This window comes from Protopterus annectens, chromosome 5.part0 (genome assembly GCF_019279795.1).
Source record: "Protopterus annectens isolate FY-2018-M chromosome 5.part0, PAN1.0, whole genome shotgun sequence".
Lineage (NCBI taxonomy): Eukaryota > Metazoa > Chordata > Ceratodontiformes > Protopteridae > Protopterus > Protopterus annectens.
The window spans coordinates 694,506,669-694,527,600 of record NC_056735.1 but is presented as its reverse complement, the minus strand read 5'-3'; the positions used below and the strand labels follow the sequence as shown (position 1 = coordinate 694,527,600).

At 36.8% G+C, this 20,932-nt stretch overlaps 1 protein-coding gene across 3 annotated transcripts in view; it reads left to right on the top strand.

Moving 5' to 3' along the window:
- Positions 1 to 20,932, top strand: part of FRMPD4 (FERM and PDZ domain containing 4) — a 1,947,279-nt gene that overhangs the window by 1,911,681 nt on the left and 14,666 nt on the right. For all 3 annotated transcript variants that reach the window (XM_044072543.1, XM_044072542.1, XM_044072544.1), the window contains exon 14: positions 7,479 to 7,617. In XM_044072543.1, coding sequence (XP_043928478.1) covers positions 7,479 to 7,617 — 139 coding nt within the window. The remainder of the gene's footprint in view (positions 1 to 7,478; positions 7,618 to 20,932) is intronic.

Here is a 20,932-nt window from a genome sequence, read left to right as displayed (position 1 = left end):
AGGTATAAAAGTTGGACCCAAATGTCAAGCCAAAGAGAAAACCAGTAAGCCTATCATATCAAGTATGGGCAGGCACAAATATAATCAACAATATCTATATAAAAAAAAGTTTCTTGCAAACCAATGCAATATCCCTGGGCTGTGTTCAGACTCCACCAAACTTAAATAAATATCTTCCTTACAATTCAAAATAAATGTAGGAAACAATGATAGCCAATGCGTCCAAAAAGAGAAGATACTATTAGGAAGAACAGAGACCTAAACTTATGTGGAATCTCATGAGTGCAAGGCTAGGTTTACCTATGAATACAACAGAGACACTTGTTAAAATTAATAATACAAAATTGAGCAGAACCAATATAGCTGCTGCATACTCAAGAACAAAAAACATCCTTCATAATATGATGAAAAGTGGTTCTGATATCCGCACTGCTACGTTTCCTGGAAGTCATGAAATGACCCCTATAATATCTATATGGAAACCCAAAAAGCCCCCCCCCCCCCAGAAATAACAATTGGAATATTGTCAGCAAGAAAACAATACCCAAACAAATATATATATAAAATGTATTGTGCCTACCCCCATTCACATTGGTCATTAATAGTTAATTATTGTCAAAAGATGTAACCATGTTCATAAGTAACTATCCTTGCTGCTAAATTAAATCAGAAATAAATTTGTCAAAATGGCAGCCGCAAACTGTCTTATATCAATGCAAAAGAATAATAAAGGTCTGGCCACTTTACCATCATTGATAGAATAGCTGGGGACCGGGCTAACAAATCAGGCTGGCATAATATATTGAATAAAAAAGAGAAAAAGTGGATCATTAAGCTGGGGGGATTATTTCCACCAGGTTTAAATGAACATTTGTAGCCAGCCAATTAGGAGGATTTTTGTTGTATTGTGTTGTTACACTAATGCCTATTAGGCTTTGTTTTACTGCATGATTTTTAACACTGAGGAAGGCTTAGTAACTCTGGGTTGCAACCAGTCTGTTTTGCCTAATTTATGCTGCAATAAATAAATAAATATATATATATATATATATATATATATATATATATATATATATATACTATAGGCACCTTATACTTTTGTGTGCTGGCCTTTGTTTTCTGATTGCATTTATGACTTTTTGGGGCCGTGCACTTGCCGTACTTGCAGGAACTTTTCACTGTGACAGTGCATACAGCCTACCTTGATCTGGCCAAGGCCTTTGATACCATTCCTCACTTGTGAATTATTGATAAACTCACCAAACTAGGCATCGACCCCTATATCACTAGGTGGGTTGCAAATTGGCTCACAGATAGAACACACAGTGTGAAAGTAGCAGACTCCAAGTCAGACTACCAACCAGTCACAAGTGGACTCCCACAGGGATTGGTCCTGGGTCCTCTCCTGTTCAGCATCTACTTCTCAGAAGTCCAGGCCAACACAAAGGGACTCTGACTGAATAAGTTTGCAGATGACTGCAAGCTGGGGACCATTATTAACTCCCCAAGTGAAGCAGACATCCTACAGAAAGGCCTCACTGAGACCAATGACTGGTGTCGAAACCATGGCCTTAAGCTTAACACCAAAAAAATGCATCATCATCCCCTTTGGTAAAAACTCAGTTCCCACTAATTACCACATTGATGGGAGCCCACTGAACAGTGAAGGCATTATAAGAGATCTGGGGACGTAGGTTGACAGCAACCTCTCCTTCGACCACCACTTTGCCACTGTGGTCATAAAGTCCTTCTGTTTAGCACATCTCTTTACCAAGGGTTTTGCATCCAGGAAGAAAGAGGTCATTGTCTCTCTCTACTCTTCCCTCATTAGACCAATTATCAAGTATAATGCCTCATTTGGTGTAGACACCTGCAACAGCTGGAGAGGCCACAGAAGTACTTCACAAAGAGGATCATAGGCATTAAACACATGTCCTACATGGACAGACTCAAAAGACTCCAGCTCTGCTTGACTTACAAAGCCATGTCTGACCCAGCTCTGTTAGAAATGCTACATCTAAAGAAATCCCAATCCCGACGCACCACATGGTCCAGAGACCTCAACCTCATTACCACAATCGACAGAACATGCTGAAGGGACAAGTCCCTCACTCAGAGACGGCCCATGCTCTGGAATAGATTTCCCATACATGTCAAGCAGAGTACCTCGCTGACCCTCTTCCAGAGAAATCTTGATGAGTGGATGGGTAATGGAAAGTTCACCCTAGGGATCACTCCAGTGGTTCTACTTGCTAGAAGCACTGGGAACTAATGTTGGGCAGCACGATGCCAGGGCAATTCTATGGGCTAGGCTTGTAAAGGCTAGAGGGCCATTAGTCTAGTACATACCTATGAACCTATGAACATCATCTTAGGACAGGTTTCAAAGGAATTAACCCATTAAGTCCTGGATATCTGTACACTTGCATCTCAGCAATTCAGTGATGTTTTAAAGTCACCTTTCCTTGCATTCTCAATACACCGTTGCAGTACCATAAAAACAAAAGTGTGATTTTCATGAATAAAAATGTGCTGAGAAAGAGCATTATGCTTCACTCTCAATCTAATATCACCAAGGTGCTGCAATATATGTTCCCTGAGCCACCTATTAGTTTTTCCCATGTAAAAACATAGGCATTTATTACACTTAGCAAGGTATATATCATTCATTGTTTGGGAATCAGCATAAAGTCTTGGCTGATATTTTCTTTTTTGTATTCGGATGTATAAAACAAAAATCTTTACTTATAGAGCTGTATGCCTTACAGCGCCTGCATGAAAATGTGCCCATTCTCTGAGATATGTGTAACTGGTTAAAAACATTTGAACACTTATCTCTACACAATAACTGTTTAAGATTCATATTATTTCTAAAAGGAAAAAGGGGGAGGGTATCACCCACAGATTTTCATCTGTCATCAAAATTTTCCAGTTATCTCGTATAATGTCACACACCTCTTGTATATCATTGGCATATCTCAATGTAACTGTTTTTTTTTTAGGTTTTATACTCAGATCTATAGATTTGATTGTATCAGAGTAACAGTTATGGAAATACCAAGTTCATCCTTGAGTATTTCTCATTCTTTTGCTTTCATCTATAATTTTGTTCACAGTCTCCTGTTTATATCAATGTCCAATAAAATGAGAATGCATACCATCCATTTCTGTGTGAAAAACATCTTCATCTGTACACAATCTTGAAATTCTTAGAGCTTGACCTTTTATTATATTTTTAAATATTTGCCTTGGATGCATACTGTTGAAATAAAGTGATGCATTCTACCCACATCACATTCTTTCCTATATATTGAGGTCCCCAAAATTCCTGATTGATCAGGAGTCAATCTCGCATCCAAAAAATTGATGCTGTTCTCAGACAAATGAACCATAAACTTCAAGATACTGGTGCTGCCTTCAAGAAATCAGCAAACATTCATAGTGCTTGCTCACTACCATCCCAATTAAAAAATATATCGTTCACAAATCTTTGATAAAATTTAACATTGGTCCTCCAATAATTATCAGGATTGTAGATGAACTGGTCCTTTCACTGGGCAAGTACCAAATCTGCATATGAATTGGCACAGGGGGTGCCCATGGCAACCCCCCAACATTGCCAGTAATATTGATTCTTAAAAGTGAAAAAGTTATTCTCCAAAATCAGTTATATACTAATGCATAATTGTCGAATGGTTCAGTCATCATATATATATATCATGTTTTCTTATAAAATTACTCACATAACTGACATACTCATTCAGGGTGGCAGTAAAAAGGCTGTTAACATCCACAGTAACAAGAAAAGCACCACCTATAGAAAATTCCTCCATATATTCTGATAACAAAACAAAAAAATGAGCAGTGTCCTTTAGTACTGAATTGGCTCTCATCAAAACCACCTTTAATCTCTTCTCTACCCAGATAGAAATAGGTTCAGTCGACCATCCCTTCCCTGATACTATAGGTCGTAAAGGTGGATCTCATGCTTAGATCGGAATCCTTTAATGAAACTTGATTTTATGACTTTACAAGTTGCTGATGATTATACTGAGACTGGTGATGAGCTATTTCATAGTTTATTTACTGATATGGAGAAGAGTCTTTATAAGTTAAAATGTCTGCAGTGGCAGAAAATGCACCTTGAGGCTTTCTTGCACTTTAAAATTGTACCTATGGGCTTACGCACTGCCCGGTATACTACATTTTCTGTGACACATGTTGCAGAAGAATTAAAAAAGTATTCCTTCTTAGTGTCTGGATGGATAAACATAGTATATTTTAATATAAAGTTACAAAAAGAGCAATTGTAACAAGGAAAAGTAACTTTCTTCTTCCTAGAACACCCACTCTTTTTACAATTCAAATCCTTATAACAGATCTGTTGTTTTAAATTTTGACATCTCTTACATGTGAACTCAAGATTTTCCTCTAACTATTCATTTAACTCTGGTATAGTAGCTACTATTGGCCAATTCTGTTTAATAATATCAATAACTCCTTTGGTTCTGGAGTTATACTTAGTTAAATAACGGATCTTATTTTTAGTTTCTTATTTATGAGGACTATACCCCACAGCAAAATCTGAAAAGAGATGTTTTGCCTGACACTGCCTTTCATTACTTATATCATTATATACTTCCTCTAATAGTTTCACAATTCGAATGTCTTCATCATTTCCTCAACAATGATCTTATAGGTAACTTCATCTGTAGTTAATCTACTAGCTCTCAAGAACTGCCTTTTTACTATACTCTTACAAAGGGTCTATATCATGTGGTCGAAAACTAATAATAGCAAATGACCACAACTTTGAAAACACCGGAACTCGAAGTTGTTATCGTGGGGTCGCACTACAGGGTAGATAGGAGTATTTCCCCTTTCCTCACTCTAGTGCAATCTTGGAGTTGGTATATATATTTAGCAGGGGGTGTGAGGTGCGCAGCCCCCCACAATTGCAACTTCAAGTTCCGATGTTTCGAAGTTTTGGTCATTCACTATTATTAGCTTTCGACCACTTGATATAGACCCTCTTACAAATATGTGCAAGATGCATACTTCATCTATGCAAGTATCTATTTGCTTGCACTTCTTTCCTATAAATACAAGTAGATGAAGCCATTCCTTTTCTATTGATTGTAATATCCAAAATGTTAATTTCATCCTGAGACTAAACTAACTTAAATTAAAAAAAAATGTGTACTACTATCTAAAGTATCTACAAAATCATTTAAAGTTAATTTGTCATGTTTCCATATAAAAAGAATTATCATTAACAAAAAATTTATAAAATAGAATATTTCTTGCACGTAAGGCAGATGACTTTAGGGTATAGTGGCATGCGTATTTGCCATTGGGGTGCACATTGCTACTCCTGCTTTTTGATGATATAACTGCTCATCAAATAAAAAAAAAAATGTTACTTAAAACAGTCTCCAATTGAAGGTATATTGCTTTTTTTATTTTTTTTTTCCTTACAGAAAAAACGCAGTTTTTACAAAGGTGACCTCTTATTGCCTGTACTCCATAAGAATTTGGAATAACAGTAAATAAGTAGATAACATCAAGTGTTACAAATATATATTCCATTACATTATTGTTAGCATGCCAGTGATATAGAACTGACAAAAATTAATTTGTATCTGTAATAAAACTTTTAGCAAATTTTAAAAATTGTTTAAGGGTGTCTTCAGGATATAATGAAATTGGTTCTGTTGGCCATTCCATCCCTGAGGCTATTGGTCTCATAAAGGGATTGTTCAGATTTTCATGTATTTTTGGTAACCCATACAAAATCAGTGTACTTGAATATAGTAGCAATGGGCACCCCAGTGGCAAATACATATGCCAATATAGACTTATGTCAGTGGGAAGTTGAACTATGACAGTCATCCCTTAATGGAAGTATATAATGCTGTAAGAAATGAAAGGTATGGTCAGGCAAAACCACTGTGGGGAATAGCACATTATTTAAGTAAATATAACTCCAGAACAAAAGGAGTTATTAGAATTGGCAGATATTAACTACTGTACAATATTTAAAAGAAGTTTTAGGGGAAAATCCTGAGTTTGTATGTAAGAGATGCAAACATTTAAAACAACTGCTGTGTGCATGTGTGTGTGTGTGTGTGTGTGTGTGTGTGTGTGTGTGTGTGTGTGTGTGTGTGTGTGTGTGTGTGTGTGTTTGCGTGTGTCTGTGTGTATGTGCCTGTGTGTGTTTTTGTGTGTTCATATATGTGTATGTAGGCAAGTGATCTATGAGACCTGGCAGAAACACTGTATGCACCATCCCATCTACATCTGCCTTTGTGAACACTGACAAATTAAACATAACACTGATAAACAGCCACATGCACTGCAACATGCATAGGCTGGCATACTGTTTACATCACTCTCACTGTGTCAGACTTGCAAAGCTGTCATAGCATCCTCCCTATGTATATTGTACAGCTTGCTCTGCTTTGTAGCCCAGAAATGTAAATGCAACCTGACAAAGCAGTCACTGTGCTAATATGCAGTAGTGTGTAAAACTTATTTTTTGCATCTTAAACATTTGTATACTCTATAAAAGTAATGACTTCACTAGGTTTGTAGGCTGTGCACTCTTATATTCCACTCCCTTTGATCAGGTGTATCTTCAAATTGTTGCCAGAAGGGTGCATAAGTTGGGTCTATATTATGTCCTCAAAAAATGCAGTTCAGCAAATGGCATTTACACTGAAAAGTGAGATTGCGGTACAGTGAAGATTGGAAAATGTGCCCTTCCCTCACTGTAGTGTGATCTTGGAGATGGTATATATAATTAGTAGGGCATATGGGGGGTGCAGCCCCCCCACAAGAGTGAGTTCGCTGACCGGCATTTTTGATGTAAATGCCGTTCACTGAACTGGCTTTTCGAGGACATAATATAGACTCCGTATAAGTTACCTTGCTTTCTGGCACACAGATTGCCATGTTGTTTGCCTATATGCTAAGTCTGCTTGCCTAAGGATATATTCACATCGAGTTCTAGAAGACATACAGGCTGTTATGTTAGTGCTGTTTGTAGATTCCGATTTATATCAAAACTGAATAGTGTGCTGAGCATTAGATTTATTCTCACGGATGTCATTTATTGTCTACTCACAACTTTGTGATTCTGTCTATAAATTATCTAGCTATTATCACCATAAATTTGATGGTTTCCATGTACTTTCACATAGAAGAGAGACTGTCATCTAAATTCATTGGCTCATAGTGTGGATATTTTTAATGACAGGAGCATTTGTCTGTCAGATCTTAAGGACAAACTATGTTTCCATGTTATTTTAAAATCTACCTGACTAAAAAAATCAATTGTGTCTTATAATTTTTTTCTTTCTTTAAAAATGTAAAGAACTTTGTTTAATGGTACATAATCATGGTGGTGTGATGGTGCTGTCTGAGCATGGTGCCAATACTGTTTTAATTGCATATGAACTACTTTTTTCTGTTTGCAGCCCATTATATTACTGATGGAGTCATCTGATGCAATGAATCTGGCCTGTTTAACAGCTGGATACTACAGACTGTTGGTTGATTCCAGACGCTCAATATTTAACATGGCTAGCGGCAAGCTCATAGGAATTGGTGAAACAGGTATGATCTGGCATTCTAGCTTTCTTGACAGAGAGCACAATGCAAAAAGACTACAGCAGTTTTCATGTTAATTTAATTTTGTTTAATTTGGGTTCTAGAGAAGACCGCACTTTATAGGGTCATAGATTCATAGGCTGATACTAGGCTATTGGCCCGGAGGCCCTTATAAGTCTAGCCAAGAATTTCATCCATGTTCCCTCAAAGTCAGCACCTGTTTCCCCTGTCCAGCAGGGACACAGGTGAGATCCTGGGGGTATAATATAAATATTATCAAGTTGCCATAATGTAAAGCATAAGTTCATCCTTTTCACTTATACATGCAATTAAGTATAGTAAGTAAGTATTAAGTATAGGGTAGTATAGTGTAGTATAGTGTAGCATAGTGCAGTATAGTATAGTATAGTATAGTATAGTATAGTATAGTATAGTATAGTATAGTATAGTATAGTGTAGGATAGGATAAGATAGGATAATATAGTATAGTTGAGGACACTTAGTAATGACTTACCACATTGTAGGCTTATAACTACTGTGTTGATGCTGAAGCACACACTGGCACCTGTGGTCATGTTTATATATGTAATACACTAAATCATTCTATAATATAAGTGACAAACAGAATTATTGCGTACTTGGACAGCACTATGATGTAGTATTAATCGAGTTTTGATAAAGTCTCTTCAGATACAGGAAAACATGCTTTGCTCAGCGTAAACGAGAAATAGTCTGCCTTCTACCTAGGTTATTACAGTTACTGCCTAGTCTTTTGTAACCTTACTTTTGTTATTTACTGTATGTGTATGCATGCATTTATATTCTTGTCTCCTTTTTTTGGATTACTGGATAAGTGCCTTAGACTCACTATCCTTTTAATGGTTCACCAGAGGAGTAAAGAATTGTTAACTGATTTTACATGTTAAAGTTAAGAACATAAGCTAGACAAGGTACAGTGTCACTGTTCTTAAAATACAGTTTTAATAAAGAAATTGCTTTTGTAAATTATATTATTCTGCATACATTATATTTCAGAGGTCTGCTCTAAAAAAATATGGATAAATGTAGTTTGAGTGTTAACCTACATGTTGCAGTTGTTCATTCTATGACTTTATTTTTACTGCTTGTCACAAAATAGTACATGCATGATAGCATATGTTTAAAAGCACAGATTCCCACATCACGATTACAGTGTTAATAGTTTTCATCCAAGCTTTCTGTTGTAGATGGAAATACTGAAAAACGAGTACAAAATCTTTTCTTGCTTTAACCGTCATTTTGCCATAGAGATAAAGTGATTTGAAACCTTTAAGTCTAAAACTAACGTTTGTGCTTCTTATTTATTTCTTTATGTCAGACTATGTTGTGTAAAAATAGTTCCTCAAACCTTGTCACATTACAACATTTTAATTTCCTTCTGACATAGCTTTTATGTCCACGGTAAAGCTGTAACCTCACATGATATTATAATGACAGTATCATAAATTCTTCATCAGGGTGCAGCTCTATTCATTGCACTGTTTATAAATATCAACTATACATTTTTTGGTTTTGACTGAACTTATTTACTCTTCCTGTTACCAGATTCTTGTGGCTAGTCTGTTTAAGTATATTCTACAATGTTACTCAAAACATTAATTTGATAAACCTCCTTAAACTCAGCTTTATGACACAACCTAAAAATTGATACATACATACATACATACATACATACATACATACATACATACACACATAAATACATAAATACATTTCTTACAGGGCACTCAGTAATCAACAAGTTGTAGGCCTCAGGTACTCCAAATGACTTTGCCAACTGTCAAGGAACTCCATAGACCCTGTAACCAAAGCATTTGTCTAAATCAACCTTGATTCTTTTGAGGTTAGAGGCCTTTTTGATACCTACTGGTAATTCATTCCATAATCTACAAACCCTTTGATAAAAATATAGCTTCCCCAGATTTTTAATGCAAACTAAATAGTTTACAAAATATATATTATTCCTAGTACCATTATAACTATGTTGTCTTATCTCTGTACCAGTCATAGCTAACATGGCAGCATCAATCATGCATTTGTATATGATTATGAGATCACCTCGGACTAACCTGTGTCACATTTTCCCAGTAGGTTCCAATAACTTAGATATTTAAATGCATCTATAGGTTCATAGGTAGGTACAAGGCTATTGGCCCTAGGGCCTATGTAAGCCTAGCCAACAAGGTTCCCTGGCTTATGCCACCCAAGAAAGTTATTTTCCTGTACCACTGTCGAGGAGAGACACAGAAGTGATCCCTGGGGTGTATTTCCTATTTCCCATCCACTCATCAAGATTTTTCTTGAAGAGTGCTAATGAAGAACTTTGCTTGACATGGATGGATAGCCTGTTCCAGAGTATGGGAAGTCTCTGGGACAGGAATCTATCCCTCCAGCATGTCCTGTTTATTGTGGTGACAAGGTTTACGTCCCTAGAGCATGTAGCTCGGAGGGATTGGGATTTCTTTAGGTGTACCATGTTCAACAGCTCTGGGTGTGACATAGCTTTATATGTTAGGCAGAGATCACCTTGGAGTAGGTGATATGCTATGGAGTAAAGCTGGAGTTTTTTTGAGGCAGTCAGTGTAGGGCATTCGTTTGAGGTCAGTAATCCTCTTTGTGAGGTACTTCTGTGGCCTTTCCAGCTGTTGCAGATGTCTTGTGAGGTATATTCCAAAAGTGGTGTTGTACTCTATAATGGGTCTAATGAGTGTCGAGTATAAGTTTAGTATAATACTTTTGAAATATTCCACCATAGTTAACTGAAAACAATTGCAGACATAAGTAACTCCACTGTGTTATATATAAAGTATAACAATCTAATAAAAATGAATTAAAATTCTCTCATCACGACTTGAAATACTGCAAAAAAATGTCCCTGATAACTGCATAGCACTTCTTAGTGACCAGTAAAACATTGCTCTTTTATAACAATCTGATAAAGATGAATTAAAATTCTCTCATCACGACTTGAAATACTGCAAAAATGTCCCTGATAACTGCATAGCACTTCTTAGTGACCAGTAAAACATTGCTCTTGTACCTTAATTGGTTATCAACAATTAATCCTAAATCCCTCATCTTGTTCTCAGTACTCAACATAACTCGATCTAGAATGTTTGGAATATATGGATTATTACAGCCAAAGTGTAACACTTTAGATGTACAGGCATTAATCACCATGTTCTTACTTAGGATCCAATTGTAAAAGTTATCCAGATACCCCTGTGATGTAGCGTGATCTTTTACTAAACTAATGATTGATCTTATTCTGCGGTCACAAGCAAACTTAATAAGCAACGTATTACTTTGAATTGGAAAGTCAGACATGAAGATATTAAACAGCAAGGGTCCAAGCAACAAACTGTGAGGAGCCCCAGCTGTTATTTTTCTATAATCAGATGTAATGACTTCAATTTAAAACTTGAATGACCTCTCTTTCAATCAAATTCTAATTAATTGCATACTACTTTATACCCACTTTATACAAAATAACTAAAATTTTTCTATGCGGCACAGAGTCAAATGCCTTGGATTGATCCTAGTAGGTTACATCTACTGATATACCTGCATCCATTGACTCCAGTGCATTTCACAAAAGCCTAATCATTTAGTCAGACATGATCTACTGTTAGAGAAAAAAAACATGCCGAATGATGTCTGGAGTGGTATACAACTCCTCTGTTATCGACAAACAAATAATGTTTTCAAAACGCTTAACTATAATATATGTAATTCATATGTTCATATAAGACTAACTGGACACTAACTATCCACTGTGCATTTGCTACTTCCTTTAAATAAGGGAATAACAACAGCCATTTTTTATATTTGTGAAAAAATATACTTCCTTTATTCCATTCTGAAATAACAAATGCACACTATGTAATAGAGACATACTGATTTAAAACAAAATACCTATTAAGGCCATCAGACCCATCTGCAGAATATCGCTTAACGTTACTTAAAGATTTTCCAGCTACAGCCAGTGTTAAAATATGACAGATATCTCTATCATCATTTAAATTAAAAATAGGCAAGATGAAACAGTTATTAAATAAGGCTGAAAACATGTTGGCAAATAAATTTACTAACTGTGTCTGGTTTGTAATCACGTATCCATTTTTAATTACATTAGTATTCATGTTTTGGATTCTTCATGTAACTCCTTAAATGTTTATACTCAATTTCTTGCTATAAGCAGTAAAGATTATCAACTTGAACCAATAATTTGTTTGTGTAGATTTCAACTGTCTCCTTAAACTTGAATTTAACTACTGATATTTAGCTTTTTACACCATGCTAGGTATTTTTTATATCTCTGCCTGGTTAGCCTTCTTCATTTTTTTATCTTTTCAAGTTTTCCTGACCACCATTTTACACATTTCTTAACACATTTACTACTACTCAATATTAGAACAAAACACTCTATAAAATAATAGATGCAACAGTAAAAATATATTCCAGCACTGTGGAATATATTTGTCTTTCACAACTTCCTGACACTTCCAGTTACTTAATTTTCTATTAATAGCTGAATGATCAGTTTGATAGAATTTTAGTATTGGTAGATTATTTCTTATACTTGGTATCATCATTGGCTTAGTGACTTCCCAAAAAATGCACATATGGCCTGACCGATATATCTCATAGTCTGCTCTGCAATAACTATATTCTAACATGGCATTAATCCAAACCGCATCAAAAATGTTGTCTTTCCAAAGAGATTCCTAACCAAATGAATGTAACCAAGTTCAACATTAGCTCTCACCTTCAAGGAAATAACATCTGTACCAAAAACATTACCTTCCTATCAACAAAAGGGGCATTTAGGTCACCTACAGTCATGTCAAAATCTTGTCTAAGCAATTATCTAGTGATACACAGAAAGTTTCCAGTTCAGTTTTAGACAGAGATGAAGATCTCTACAAGAGAATAACAACCCCAGTAGTGCTAACATTATTAGCATTTACTCCAATAATCTCAAAATCTAAACTGCAAAACTTTACAGAGGATTTGAATGAACAGTTAGCATAAGAAGAAATCCCTCCCCTTCTCTTTTTCAAGCTCTAGTGATGGTGTCCTGCATAACCAGGATATGGCAAAGGCATACTGATGTAGCTGAACCAAGTTTCATTCATAAATATAAAGACAAGACTTTGTCCTATTACTGTAGTTTCCCAGTTCTTTAACTTACTGTTAAAACTCCTGATATTGTATAATAAACATTTCTTATTTTTGTGTTGATTAAGTTAACTTTCTTTTACATAATCTTTCTAATTTAGAAAAAAAATTGCATGACATCTCTTCTACAGATGTAACCATTGCAACTGATTTTGTAAAACAAGCCCTTCTGCAATGTTGGTAAAGTTCTTAGTAAATTTATACCAGCTATTGCTGTGGTATTGTGTACAGAGCACATTACAAAATGTCAGTTAAATTCTTAGGTTTCACTTAAACATATATTATCCACTTCTGTAGCAAAAGCTTGTTTATTAATTTTAATCCTACATCAGTATTCCCAGCAACTACAAATATTACCTCATATTTTTCTTTGTTACAAACAATTTCTCTAATGCCACCCTGATACCTCTAATAATGTTCAATGAAGAAACAGTAATCCTTCTTCTATTAAATGAGAAAAAAATTTCTTGTTAAAGGAAACGATTATATATTTTTTTCTTATTATCCTTGTTATTACCTAGAAAAGAAATGTGTCCCAGAGCATCCACAGTTACTAGTACCATTTTGAGAGGACTATATTTATTTTTATTTATTTATTTATTGGAATTTGATTACCAAGGAATACAAACAGGATGGGAGCACATTTTTAGGGGATGCCTGGGGAGAAAAGCACTTAATTATTACAAAACATTTTAAAAACAATAATTTTACAGTCTTTAAAAATAATACAAAACAACTACATTTTAAATTATTATACCCCATAAGACATAATACAAAAAACATTGCTTAAAAGAATAAATACAAGTTAGCTGGCAATGATTTAATAGTTAGACCTCAGAGTATGTTTTTCTACATTTTCTGACATTCTCCTAACTCACAGTATCAGTTTCTGCTATTTCTTTATCACCATGACATATTTTTGTACCATATTGATGGGACTTCCTAAGCATATTTACATCTAATTTCCCATTATCTAAACTGTTAGCGACTTCAGTAACTGTATCAATTGATGGTTCTGTAGCCACAACTGCATCCATTACTCATCAGCAACTATTTGCACTACTGAATTAGTAGTCATATTAAATGTCTTAGAAAATGTTTGAGTACTAGCAGCACAATAAGATGCATTTAATTCAGTTTGTACTTACTTGTTTCCATTAAAAAGGCAGTTTATAAAACTAACTGGCCAACCCACTAACACTGCTTCTTCATACAATACTGTCATAATACACATTTACTTTAATAAGCCAAATCAAAAGTCAGCAGTCTATTCTCTCTATAGACCATTGTCATTTTGCCTGCAAACACACACACACACACACACTTATATATGTATATATATATATATATATATATATATATATATGTGTGTGTGTGTGTGTGTGTGTGTATACATATGTACCGAAAAATAGTCAAACAGATTCTATGACACCATCGCTAACAATGATTTATTAATGTCAGCAAAAAAATGATGACATACTTTTGTACATGCTCTGAGGGTATCACATTTTAGAACATGTCCCTCTACATCCCCACACCTCATGCTAATTACATATACTACCTCCAAGATAAGCCAGTCCCCAGGGAAAGGGCATGTTCCCCAACTCTAGGGATTGTCAGTCTTGAACACCATCAGTCATCTGTTTTGTCGATCAAAATGTGTCCAGAAAATAAAGGTTGACATTAGGGCACTTTGCTTATAGAATTATTTTATTTTATTTTATTTTATTTCATTTATTTTTCTTTACATTTGTTAACCGGGTTAATCCAGCTGAGCTTTTGGCTCATTTTTAGTGGAGACCCGGGGAGAAAAGCTCCTCAGAGAGATTAAAAAAAAAAGAATAATATTTACAAATATTTACGAAAAAAAATTAGCAATATATAATTTACATTCTAGAACATTGCATTCGGATGCTGTTAACAAGTAGCAGATATTAGCTTAGTTAATGCTAGACTAGGTCATTATAGAATTTGTATAAGAAAAGGGAAAAGAATATTGCAAAGGGACAGAGTGGTTATAGCCAGAGAGACTGCAGGTTAAGAGCAGGGTATGAGATAGACTGGGGAGTAGAGGGAAACACAGAAGTTATAGCTTAGGAAATAGCACGGAATGGAGATAGTTGAAGATCAATGAATAGGATGTGAGAACTGGAGTAGGGAAAGCTAGGGTAAAATAGTTTCAGGGGGGATGGCTACAGTGGCAGGACCATTTCTTCATCAGGTGTTTTTTGTGGCTAACTTGAAGTGTTTTGTATGGTTAGGGGACCTAATTTCCAGGGGTAGTTGGTTCCAAGCCACAGTAAGGTTATAATTATAGAGTATATGGCCTGTTTTGGTATTAGGTGTGTAGATCTGTAGCAAGCCTAGGTCAGAGCTGCGTAGTGTCCTGTTTTGGAATATATTTAATTATTATGGAAGATAGGCTGGGGCAGAAAGATGGTAGATAGAGGATTGAGTGAATAATCAGTAACTGATGTAGTAGAAGCAGATGGGGGAATTCTAGCCAGGTCAGTTGCTTGAGAGATAAGCAGTGGTGAGCCTTGTATGTGTGATTGGCTGTGAATTTAGTCACCTTATAGGTAGTTGTGAGTTTTGTAATGAGTGAGATGTTAAGGTTAGTGAAGTTTATATGTCATGTTTTATAAAATTATGAAATGAATGAATTAGAAATCATGAAAATGAGGAAAAGAATCGGATAAAAAAGATAAGAAAAAAAGAAAAAGGAAGGAATAGAGGGGAATGGGTAGTAGGGGGGATGTGAGTTGTGAGGTTGGTATTATTTTTCACATATTTAATGAATTTTCAGCTAAAGAGGTGGCTACTATGTGAGGGATGGTTAGGCAACTGTAGTTTAGGTAGTAACAGCAGAAATGAGCTATTGGCATTATGCTGATCTATTGAGATGTGCTTTTAACTGTCACACTTTCCTATAGGATGTAGAATCTTTAGTGTAGTGTCATAGTAATTATCATCGTTTTGGTCCAAGGTAGGAGGAGGCATAATCTGTCACCTTAGGTTTATTTAGGGTCTTTAAATAATTAGACCACTGTATAATTGTCCTCTTAAATTGTAGGCTGGGATCATCATAGTGAGTTTGAATGATAAAGTAAAGAAAGAATGTTAACCCTGGAACCCTAGTAGGGCATCAGCCCTTTGCCTAATTAGTAGATAGTTTTATTTTTAATTGTATGGAAATGATGTTGGCTATGTGACAAGAAGAAAATGAAACAAGAAATATTGGTAGTGAATATGACACCCGTACACTGCCCCAATAATCAAGGAGCCTCAATCCTCACCACTAGCACCAGTGAGGGGCATCCACATTTGGAGGATAAAAGTACACATACAGTAAAGTACAATTTCCCTGAAGACCACATAGAGATCACAGTCAGTCTGGGGCTGGTTTCTCCCTTTCTCTCCAGATCTCCAATAAGACTCCCCACTGGCAAAGCTATAGGGTTCAAATCTCAGTCAAGTAGTCAAGCCAAAACCTCCAGTACCCTCTTTGTCCAACCAGTACCTCATGTCCCTGCCCAAGAAGCTGACACACACACACACACACACACACACACACACACACACACACACACACACACACACACACACACACACACACACACACACACACACACACTTTGAGATTTGATTTATATACAAACACAAAGACACCCCTGGGGATGGCTGACACAGGTTCTCCAGCAATGCCCTCTTCTGTTCAGACTATATGGTAGTACCATCTGCCACAAACTACTCTTATTAGCTACTGTAAAGGCCCTTACCAAAGGGTGTCCAATTCTAATGTGCAATGTTACTGTTATCCAGTTGGTAAGTGTGACTGAGACCTAAATGCTATTTAGGAGTGGCCTATACAGTATCGCCAAATACATGCAAGTACTTTAAGAGCTTAAATTGTCTCTACACAAAACAGCCACAGTTAAAGGGTCAAAATATATTTAATGATAAATAATAAAAAACACAAGACAGTACTCATTAATTCAGCACAATGGCATTAGACAGTTCAGAAATCATAGGAAATACTTTAAAACAACATTGTAGGACAGTCTGACATAAATATAGAACACAGCTAGACTAATCTTGCTATTTCTATGTCTAAGAGAAATACTAAGATCTAAGATCCTACTTACAGAGCAAGGCACAGTGCTGGTGAGTTGTTAGATTCAGAACAAAATACAAAATGCTCAATCTTTCTCTCTGAGAAAGTCTTAAATTAATAATACACATTACTGCTGAGTCATTTTACATTACATCATTCTTGACACTTCTGCTTAAGTTTCCATGGGTCACAGAAATCAAAATGTTAACATTTATTTTTGTAATCTGCACCTGCCGGGAAGCCACAGCAATAAAAGACAATTTACATGTAAAACTTAGTACTTATCTTTGTCTTAGAACAATAGAAAGAATTTCCTAGCCCAGACATCCTGTCTCCTAACTTGAAATCAAATACAGTCATAAAATCCGTTGTTTATCAGCTTTCTTCCAGCAGGGTACACTGTGATTACATTTTTGAAGCTCAACACATAACACAGTTTTCTTTACATTTGTGAAACAAGCCTGTGGGTCATTTTAATATTTACAATGACATAGAATTATTTACAAAATTATGTCTAGCTAGGCTGGCAGCCTTCACAGTGAGATCTGCAGTGCTTTAGTATTTTAATAATGTCTAAGCTACAAGAAGAAGGCTGTATAGTGTTTGGGAGAACACAATACCTTTTCCATATAGCAGATCTCATTTTTGGGTAGAGAAAGTATGAGATTGTTTTTGGCTCAGAATAATCAGTAGTTAATTTTGCACTTAATGTGAAGCTGAAATTTTAGAACTAGGTCTAGCTATATGCTGAAGTATTTGGAGGGCAAAGTTTTCTTTAAGAATGTATTCATCTGATAAACTGATGTCAATTTTCATTCATTCCTCAAGAAGTGAGTTTGGGTCCAACCCTCATCTGACTCAGCCACTTTTTTACAGCTTGTGGATACTGGAAACTCTTGAGCTCCTCCCTTACCCATAATGCTCTAGTCCCCTACCATACCTCAGATCTCATTTGCTGTCTTTGCATGCAGACGTGGCTGCTGTTAGCTCTCTAGTTTTAGTGTGACATTTGTGAGTAAAATAAGATTTATATTTCCTTACTTTATCTAGATCTTTCATATATTCCTCCCTTATCAATGTATTCTTAGTCAAGCATTGTTGGTAAATTCTCTCTGATTTATACCTTTATGGTAATCTCTTTAATTGCCACTGTTGTTGACCCTGTTTTCACTTTCGTCCTTTCTTTTCTTTCTTTGTTTAAAAAAGCAATCTCTCTTATATGCTATTTTACAGTACTTAAATTTTTTGCTTCAGCATGGCTAAAAAACCTTTATGTTTTAAGAAATGTAAAGATTTTGGGCACAAAATACCTCTATCTGGTGCACATGACTTATGTGTATATTGCTTAGGCCCAACTCATTTAAAAGAATCCTGCAAGATTTGTAAGATCTTTATTCCATGGGCCTTAGAGGACTGCAAAAAAATTGATTCTAAAAGGTTTATTGCCAACTTCTTTTTTGAAGAGTTTCTCTGGAGCTCAAACCTCCAGAACATTAGACACAAACGAAAATTAGACAAAAAGGAGTCCAGAAAACATACACTGGACCCTGCGATCATCCACTTATAGCTCTCCTTCTCTTAAGGTGTCTAAGCCATCTGATCTGAGTTTATTGGAGCTGTAGACTAAATCCTCAGATCCGACAGCATCTGATAATAAAGCCTAACATCAGATCTGACACACTCAGAGTGGAAGAAGCTCCTTAGGACCCAATATGTGTCTTCTCTAGACTCTGTTCATTTCCCTCTACCATCACCCTTCCTAGAGAGGCACCATCATTCTAGTACCCCTTCAGTGGCTTCTTCTTCTCAGTCTACTAGGAATCTGAAAAAGGTGGATAAAATTATGAAAATATTTCTCTTGGCACAGACTCAGATAGGCTCAAATTCTAAACCTACCACCCTAGAACACAAAAAAGGAAAAAAACTAAGGGTAATGCTGCTCAATGCCAGAAGTCTAAATCTCAAAATGCACGCACTCGAGGCCCTTCTCAGTATGGAGAACATCGATGTCTGTGCAGTGACAGAAACCTGGTTCAAGGCTCCTGAGAGCACCCCAGCACTATCAGGTTTTACCTCTTATCATGCGTTCCGGCCCCAAAATCCGGACAATACCAAGAAAGGAGGGGGGGTATCCATATTCATCAAGGACACCCACACCTCAAGACTGGTGGCAACGCACGATGCATCGGAGACCATCCAGGTGCAATTAACCATAGGCAAGACTGCTCTGCAAATTGTAGCATGTTACAGGCCACCCTCACAAACTCAGGAACCTCACATGGCCTTCCTGAAAACACTAGAGGGATAAATGTATCACCAAACACCATCATACTAGGTGACTTCAATTACCCTAATATAGACTGGGAACACTACTTAAGCCCAAACACCCTAGCCCAAAAGTTCTTGGAATTCATAAACTCAAATGCCATGGAACAACTAGTCACCATCCCCACAAGAGGAGAAAACATACTTGATCTCATCATCACGAACATGGGAGCACAATGTTCAACACCGAAGTATACCCCTCACTGGTGAGATCAGATCACAAACTAATCTCGCTGGAGGTCCTCATCCCACCCCACCTGAAATAAAAAGACCACGGTAAAGAACTTCTCGAAAGCCGACCACAGACTTCTAAAGACTAGTGTTGTCTCCTTTAAGGCCCCGAGCTGGCGGAAAACAGTACTCAAGCCGCTGAATCACTTACAAATGCCTTCTACCAGCACCTGCAGGACTGCATGGATAAGGCAATCCCAAGCAAAACAAAGACTCTTTGTACCAAAGGCAAGCGTCCAGTCTGGTGGACCCCAGCCATAAACAAACTCTACAACAAAAGGAGGAAGCTACTACAAGATAGAGCAAAATCCTTAAAAGGTAAGATACCCTTGATCACTATAAGTAAAAAACTAAGAGCTCTCATAAAATCATCCAAAGCAAATTTTGAGAGAAAAATAGCTAAAGACTCAAAAGACAATCATAAGGTATTCTTTAGCTATGTTAGAAACCTGGGAGGAAACTCCCAGATATGCTCAGAACTAGTTCAAAATGATGTGAAGATTACTGATCCTACAGACAGTGCCAACATACTGGCTGACAGGTTCAGTGCAAACTCCCCCCCCCCAAAAAGGAGAGATATCTATACCAAGCGATTGCAGCCCCCCAAACATCTCCAACGCCCAAGTGAAAACTGCTCTCTCCAAAGCAAAAAACACAGCATCCATGGGACCTGATGGTGTCCCCGGCTGTGTGCTCCACGAACTCAACGAGGAATTAAACCCACAGCTAGGACAGCTGTTTAATCATAGTCTTACCTCTGGATACGCACCCAGGAGTGGCGCACTGCAACTGTGGTCCCACTTCACAAAGGCGGTGCCTCCACCGACCCTGGAAATTACCGGCCCATTAGCTTGACAAGCCTTATCTGCAAAGCCATGGAGAGGATCATAATGGACCTCATAAATAAAGACATAGGGAATTTGCAGACTTTGGATCCATCCCAGTTTGGCTTTGTCAAAGGCAGATCATGCCTTCTAAACTTGGTTGACTTTTTCGAAACACTCACCAAAGCCATTGATGAGGGAAAGGCAGTCCATACAGCCTACCTCGATCTGGCGAAGGCCTTCGATACAATACCCCACTCGGGTATCATTGAAAAACTCATCAGCTTAAATGTTAACCCATACATCACAAGATGGGTTGCAAACTGGCTGAGTGACAGAACCCACAGGGTCAGAGTTGCTGGCGCCATGTCAGACTCAAAGCCTGTCACAAGTGATGTACCACAGGGCTCAGTCCTGGGCCCACTCTTGTTTGGCATCTACTTTTCCGAAGTACAAGCAAACACAGGAGGGTTATGGCTGACAAAGTTTGCAGATGACTGCAAACTGGGCCATAGTAGAAAACACATCTGACACAGATATCCTTCAGAAGGGTCTCACAGAAACGGATAACTGGTGCCAGAGCCATGGCCTAAAGTTAAATGCCAAA